General features: G+C 32.7%; 1 protein-coding gene across 1 annotated transcript; it reads left to right on the plus strand.

The window, feature by feature from the left end:
- Positions 1-587: 587 nt before the first annotated feature.
- Positions 588-2153, plus strand: LOC120284064 (ammonium transporter 2 member 5-like). The gene is made up of 3 exons (XM_039290885.1): positions 588-1175; positions 1262-1547; positions 1627-2153. The coding sequence occupies exons 1-3, from the start codon at positions 588-590 to the stop codon at positions 2151-2153; spliced, it is 1401 nt and encodes a 466-aa protein (XP_039146819.1).
- Positions 2154-8469: the final 6316 nt, after the last annotated feature.

The following is an 8469-nucleotide window of genomic DNA, read 5'->3' on the forward strand; positions in this document are numbered from 1 at the left end:
GCTTACCTCGCCTAGATAAGGGCGCTTATTGTGTATTTATATATATAAAAAAAATTTCTACTACAATGTTTTTGTTATTAATTTTATGTTTTCTGAACACCTTTTATCTATAAATTATTTGAACAACTATAAGCCTAAAATAAATAAATAAAACATGACCAAATATAGTTTTTGCCGGTTCTAAATCATAACAAAAAGATCTCAACATCAAATTTCCATCAAATACCCAATTTACTTTATTAAGCTAATTGCCTAATTCTAATAATTTCAACAACCAAATCACTACATGATCAACCCTTGCTGCATACAACCTGTCCATATATTCCATAAATACCCAAACTTCTATTTTTCACCAAAATTCAAACCCTTCCCATCCCAAAACAGCAACAAATCACAAACAATAATAATAACATTCCACACTGTAAAACCGCGTCCGACAAAAAAGAAAAAAATCTCAACAAACTATATAATCCCCCTAAACCTTTTCTCTAACAACAATCACATTCCTGACTCCTTCCTCAAACAAAAACAAAAATATCATCTCTGATATTATAACAAAACCAAGAAAAGAAACATAAAAAAGGAACATGTCACTTCCGGCCAGTCTCCTCCCGACGGAGGCCTCACCGGAGTGGCTAAACAAAGGCGACGCATCATGGCAACTCATAGCAGCAACTCTCGTTGGCCTGCAAAGCGTGCCCGGTCTGGTCATCCTCTACGGCTCCATCGTCAAGAAGAAATGGGCAGTGAACTCCTCATTCATGGCCCTCTACGCCTTCGCCGCCGCTCTCGTCGTCTGGGTCGGATGGGCTTTCAACATGTCCTTCGGTGAAGAGATGTTCCCATTTCTGGGCCGGCCTGCAACTGCTCTCGACCAGAAATCACTGCTGGGACAAGGCTTTGCCGGATTTTACAGTAGTGCAACTCTGGTTTATTTCCAGTTTGTGTTTGCTGCCATTACTGTTGTTCTCATTGCTGGTGCTTTGATTGGAAGGATGGATTTTAGGGCTTGGATAATCTTTGTGCCTTTGTGGCTCACCTTCTCTTACACTATTGGTGCTTTCAGTATTTGGTCTCCAAATGGCTTCTTGTTCAAAGCTGGTATCATGGATTTTGCTGGTGGTTTTGTCATTCATCTCTCTTCTGGTATTTCTGGATTCACCGCTGCATATTGGGTACGTATCACATTCACAACTCATCATTCTTTCTTTCATTCATTTTTATACAATGTACATATAATTGTGTTTTTTTTTTTTATTAGGTTGGACCAAGATTGGCGAAGGATAGAGAGAGATTTCCTCCAAACAACATTTTGCTAACATTGGCTGGTGCTGGACTGCTATGGATGGGCTGGAGTGGGTTTAATGGTGGTGCACCTTATGCGGCCAACATCGATGCCTCTCTCGCTGTCCTCAACACACATGTTTGCACTGCCACCAGCCTCTTAGTTTGGCTTTCCCTTGACATGTTCGTTTTCAAGAAACCATCAGTTGTTGGTGCTGTTCAGGGCATGATCACTGGTCTTGTCTGCATTACACCTGCCGCAGGTATATTCATAATTACTTATTGTTCTTTTCTTTCTGTTTAGTCACATGTAATTAATGTATATATTGATTATGATTACAGGATTAGTGCAAGGATGGGCTGCAATTATAATGGGGCTGTTATCAGGAAGCATTCCATGGTTCACAATGATGGTGTTACACAAGAAAATCAAGTTCTTGAAGCACATTGATGACACACTTGCAGTATTCCACACACATGCAGTGGCTGGAATGCTTGGAGGAATCCTCACTGGAATTTTTGGTGAACCAAGACTAAACAGGCTCTTCTTTGGTGATGATACTCGATATATCGGTCTGGCTTATGCAATGAAGGACGGCCGGTTGACGGCAGGTTTCAGACAGATAGGCATTCAATTTGCTGGCATTTTATTTATCTTAATCTTGAATGTTGTGGTAACTAGTGTTATATGTGTGTTGGTGAGGCTTGTGGTGCCATTGAGGTTGAGTGAGGAGGAGATGCTTGTTGGAGATGATGCTATACATGGTGAGGATGCTTATGCTGTTTGGGGAGATGGTGAGACATTTGAGAATTCAGTGCATAGTGCTGAGCAGTATTCTCATGCTCTCAGGGGAGTTGAGATGATTTGATTTGCGCATCAATTCTAGGGTTTCAACATGTTCAAGGGGAAATTTATGGGCGCATAACATATTTGATGTGTGGGTTTTTTTAGCATTTTAGTGTGTAAACTATTATTAATTTATCATTATTTATTGGTTGCATGTATAGAGATTTTCTCATACTATAATTGTTGGAAGAGTATTTAATAAGAAATTTGTTGAAAAGTTTATTATTTTAATAAAATGGAATATTTTATTTCTTAAAATGTTGTTGATATTGATTTGTGGGAAAGGGTGGTGTTTAAAAGCACTTTTTAGTAATATGATCTAATTATTTATGAGTGTTTCAAGGTGTCGATGAGGCTCGTGCCGCTTAACATTGGCTAGCCTTGACACAAGGATTGTGCTACAGATGGCACGCATTCGTGGGCCTATAACCTCACAGGCCTAAGGAAGGCTAGGCATTTTGCGTGGCCCGATTGGCCAGGCTGGCCTTCTAACTGGGCTGAGTTGGCAAGGCCCATAAACTCCAGGGTTTGACTTAGTATGGCGAGTCATTCAATTTTTAAGCTTTATTTAAAAAACAAAAAATAATAATAAATTTAAAAATTTTAAAAAAAATATCAAATTTTTAAAAATTTCTCAATAATAAATAAGTAAAATTTAAGACATTTAAAAAAATATTAAAACAGTCATGCATAAATAAGAGAGTGGAGAAGGGTTTGTGGACCATATAGGTTGGTGGTGAGTAGCATGCTAGCCTACGGACCACAACCCTTGGCACGACATAACTAGAAGTTTGTGATGTATTCACAAACTCAAGCAAACTCAAGCAAATTTTCAGCAAAATGATATTAATAAGATGATATTTCAGAAGATTTATAAAAATAAATAAAATAGTTGGGTGAGTGGTTTGTGATAAGAACCTACTTTAAGTAGGTATTTTGGTGTCATAAAAATTCACTAGCACAAATACTTTAACTACAAAGAGTAATCATAAAGTTAAGTTGGAGAATGTTAAAATGGAAATAGCTAAGATGAAGCATAAAAATTCAAAGTTATGTAGTGTAGATTTGGCTTATAAGAAAGACATACTTGGAGGTTTTATGGCAAAAAGAAGCTTTATTAGTATGATGCTAAAACACCACCGAGGAAGTAAATTGTTTTTGTCCTTTTTTTTATTTCCTTTCATTCTTGAATAATAAATCTCACTACAACAAATTCATACAATTTAGAAACAGCTTTTTCCGTTTCTAATTCCTTGCTAATTGAGTTTAAAACGGATTATAAACAGAATTTTTCTGTTCCTAAAATACCGGTTGCTAATTTGATTAGCAACACAAAAGTGTCCATTTCTGAAATTAGAAATGGATATGCAATGAAAATTAGTTTCGTTGCTAAATTTAGAAACGAAATTTTTGTCTGCTTTCTAATCCATTTCTAATTCAAATCTGTTTTCAATTAGAAACGAATTAGAAACAAACTCATATCTGTTTCAAATATTAGAAATGGATTAGAAGCCAAACGTTTTGTTTTAAAACTATTTTTCATTAGAAACATAAATAATTCAGTTTTTAATCCGTTTTTAAAGTTAAAAAGCTTACAAAATAGATTAAATTTTTGAAACAAACTATTTGTTTCTAAATTTAAAATTTTGAAAATAAAGGAAATTTAGAAACAAATTAATCGATTTCTAATCCTTTTCTGAATTTCTAAAAAAATAAAAAATAATAAAATAATATTTGATTCTCAATTATACTTGAACATAGTTGTCACAATATAATAACATCCAGATATATTAACATCTAATTGTTTCAGCACAAAATACTAGTTTCAGCACAAAATAGTAGTTTCAGCACAAAATAGTAGTTTCAACACAACATATATACTATAAAAACACACATGTGTTCAATACAAAGTACAACAAGAGACATAGTAATACATGATACTAGATGTCATCTAAATGATCAACATCATCATCATCATCATCATCAGTCAATGGCTATGAGTCCTGATTAGTAAATAGCGAGTATTGAAGTATCCTAGTCTCGAAATTCATCATCATGTCTTTAATCTATAGCACATCATCTCCCCTCGATATTGGTCTCTTTTCTCCTTCATCTTGCACAGACTCTGTTGAAGCTATTTGATATTATCTTACAACTGAATAACTGTCTGTCGCAGCTATCTAATCTCAGTATTTGCCACATTCGATGATGTCCCAGTAGACAAGCTCTGAGATGACTAGGGATAAAAAAATAGATCCGTGGAATCCTACTCTGTATACCCTGCGTTTTTTTCTTCCCCCACAACTTCTTAATATATAGTTGCTTCATCCACAATAGGAGACTCACCGTGTCCTTCTCGTGTTTGAGATGCTTGCTCCATAAGCTCCAAATAATGTTCATGCATCAATAGATTTTACTTGTTCAATATTGATATCAAAGTAATAAATACAAATACAAGTAGTGCAAATAAAGTTTATGGTTGAAAAACACAAATGAAATTGGCACTAACTTACCTTAATGGCCTGAAATTGTGCATCAATGAGCTCTGAAGTACCCTTCTTCGTATGTGTTACTTTAAAAAGCTCATATGGAAGAGGGTTAAAGCCAAGCTTAAATCGCTGGAATAATATAATAGAATTATTGAATTAAGTTCCACTTAGCACTATACTGACTTTTTGTAATATAGAAAGACACTCATTCAAATATAAATAACTTACCAATCACTCTATGTGGGAAGCGTGGGAAATTGAGCCTCCAGTGTGCCAAGATACACCATATCCATGTCCTCCAGTCTCACTGAGCCTATTTGCAGCAAATTTATTGCTCTAAGCTTTAAATTCTGGTCAATTCCATGCCTTCCTCCATATATGCCATCTAGAATCATTATTCACATGCATGGCTTTTTCCTTGCCTTTTCTTAAACTGCACATCAATGCTAAATAACACTTTGCAGCCTTACGTGACTAGGCCATCTTAATAAATGATGAGATTGACTCATCCCAAACAAAAATATTTCTTCAATTTAGATTTGCAAAGTTATATAACATGTATAAGTTGTTAGGTGATGTAATTAAATTGCATAGTCATATCATATGTACTGCTATCTTAACATTTTCTAGACATTAATTCAGGAATTTAATACAATCAGCACAAATGCATTAGTCTAATATAAATATGCAGCCAGCTAGTAAATGAATCTAACTGCAAATAAGGAACTTATATTGTGGGATATGAAGGGCATGGCATTTCCAAACATTTTTTTACAGAATGCCAACATGACAAAAGTAATTTGGAGCAAAATCTACCAATTGATGAACACTTAATTTGGTAGATTTTACAAACAACCGAAATGTATGTTTGTGCTCTCTTGGTTTACACTCAACCTATTTATTATGCAGGTTTAAAATTGTTTCTCAGTTCCTAGCCTGCCTACTACTGCATGGAATCTAAATAGGCGAGTAAATATTTATTTTGATTATTAAATGAATAGAAAATAAATAATTGCAACTAATTTATAAATTACTATAAATATTCAAAATCATTTTATAGATAATCTTTAATAGATTTCTAAACCAATTGTAAGTTATTTGTAAATTTTTAAAATGATTTAAGTTAAAATACATTTTTTTTATGAAAAATACATTTAAAAATATAAAAAAATATCCGTTTTTATCTATATTAACTTAAAAATAATTCTACTTTAAGATAATATTATCTTAATATATTATTGACAGCAATTTAATAAATCGCATGCTACCTAATTAATTAGATTTGGGATGTTTACATAAACATCTTTTATATAGTTATATACATGATTATTGTACATATATATATATATATTACAATTTATTTGCATATTTTTAAGTAATGTTCATGTTTAAACAAATTTCTCAAAAATGTAACATAATTTTATTTCAAAAAATTATACCTAAAAATTACTTTAAATAGAATTAAATTCAATAATTTAATATATTTTCTAAATATTATACAATGATTATATATATATATATATATATTTGGGCTAACCATTGTTATTAATATTTAATTATGTAAACAGGATAAGTATAAATTTTTTAAATAAATTCTTTGTTTAATATATTAATTTTTAATATAATTTATTCAGTTTCTAAGTTAGAAAAGGAACGCAATTTTGTTTTTAATATATATCTAATTAGAAACGGATTCAATCTGTTTCTAAACACACATATTCTTGTAGTGTCTATAGTGAAATATCTTTTTTCCATGACATCTATAGGTTGTTGAGTAGGTTGGTGTTAGTAGACAAAATATGTATGTGATATGGCTAGAGATGGCAATTTGTACCCTACCCGACGGGTATACCCGTACCCGTACCCATTCAAACAGGGTATTACCCTCTTTGACCGGGGATGCAGATGCGGGTAAGTATACCCGTTAGTTTTTGAGCTGGGTACGGGTCGGGAGTGAGGGTATGCCCTCTACCCCTACCCGTACCCCTTACCCCTTACCCTTACCCGTTGAAGAGGGTGCGGGTAAAAACCCGTACCCGCATGCCCTTACCCTTTCATATATATATATATATATATATAATTTTTTTATTAAACTAAACATTTACTCAATATCTATTTTCATGGTGATTAATTTGAAAATAATACTTCAAATCTTCTCTTAATATATTATTTTAAATTTTATTTAATTTCTATATTTATATTTGATAATATTATCAAAAATTGAATTTTTAGATATATATTAAAAAAATCATAATTAAATTTAAAAAAATAAACAAATATAAAAAAATAATGTTATAATAATTTATTCTATAAATTATAAAAAGATCCTGAAAAATAAGATACTAATAAAAAATCAATTGGATATAACTTATGAGAATTACTTATAATATTTTTTATATTCAAAATCTTACTAGATATTTATAAAATTTGAAACTATATAAAATATAAATAGTAGATATATGAAAAAATTTAAAACAAAAACCAAGATAGTTAAACATGAAAAAAACAAAAGGTAGAGTTACTATTGAGTTCTAAATAAATGTCATTTTTATGTGATTATATAATTTAAGATAAACAAATATATATCAACTTGTAATTTTGAATTTATGGACATGTGTTTAAAGATTGTAATATAATGTATAATTAATTTATTTTTATTATTATTTAAATTTAATTCGATAATTTGAACAATGGGTAACAACGGGTAAGCGGGTACCCTGCGGGTAAGGGTAAGGGTATGAGTTTTTTTACCCTGAAGGGTACGGGTAAGGGTACGGGTATGGGGTAGGGGTTACGGGTACGGGTAAGGGTTTTGGCATACCCTACCCATACCCTACCCGTTGCCATCCCTAGATATGACTTAAAAGATTGGTTGAGTTTTTGGTCTTTGAAGTAGATTTGTTTCTACAACAAAAGTTAATATTTTCATTGTCATTTAACTATATTTTCTTCTTTTTTTAGAAGATTCTTAAAAAAAAAAATTCATGCAAATTGTAATTTGAGCAACTCGATCTTGAAATAGCACATAAGGCTTCCAATTTTATATAACATTTCTAGCAATTCTCTTATTTCTTATTCGTATTTCTTTGATTTAAATTCTGTAAGCCCTATCTTTCATTGATTTTTGATAGTTTATTCTTTCTAGCCCATTAGCAACTTTTTCTTCTTTTGTATCTTATGTCTTTCCAACATTAGCATAAATCCAAGTTCGTAAGTGTTAGAGTAATTATATACTTGTATATACACCTTGTATTTATAAGTATATAACCTTGAGTATACATACTCTTGTGTACACCATTCTTATATTTATATGGGTTGGTTTGTTCTAATGAGAAGCACTTCATTTCTTCTTTCATACCTTTTGTTTCATCTTATATCTATCATGCTATCAGATGCTGGCCGATCTTGCCGAAACTTTGTTCAGTCTAGTCTATGACATCAACGTCTATTCGGTCCTCCATTGTCGGCATCTACATCTGTTTGGTTCCTCTTTGCCAGATTGGTCATTATTGGGATTTCTTGACATGAATTTCACATTTCTCAGTTCTATTTCGGGAGCCATCATCTCCATGCCGTCATGAGCGTCATTGTCCTCATGCCTCATGTTCGTCTTGTCATAATCCGTCAAGCGAAGTAGATGCAGACGTGTTGAAACGACCGACATCACTAGTCGATTCTTCGACTAGCTTTGTTGGCTCTCAGACAAGCTATGTTCGCTCTCCGACGAGCTTTGTTGGCTCTCACACGAGGTCTATTGGCTCTCAAATGAGCTTTGTTTGCTATCCCACGAGCTTTGTTGGCTCTGTCAACCCTCCGACAAGCCTGTTCAAGGATGAGCATCTTCTCATT

The sequence above is a fragment of the Dioscorea cayenensis genome, chromosome 19 (genome assembly GCF_009730915.1).
Source record: "Dioscorea cayenensis subsp. rotundata cultivar TDr96_F1 chromosome 19, TDr96_F1_v2_PseudoChromosome.rev07_lg8_w22 25.fasta, whole genome shotgun sequence".
NCBI lineage: Eukaryota > Viridiplantae > Streptophyta > Magnoliopsida > Dioscoreales > Dioscoreaceae > Dioscorea > Dioscorea cayenensis.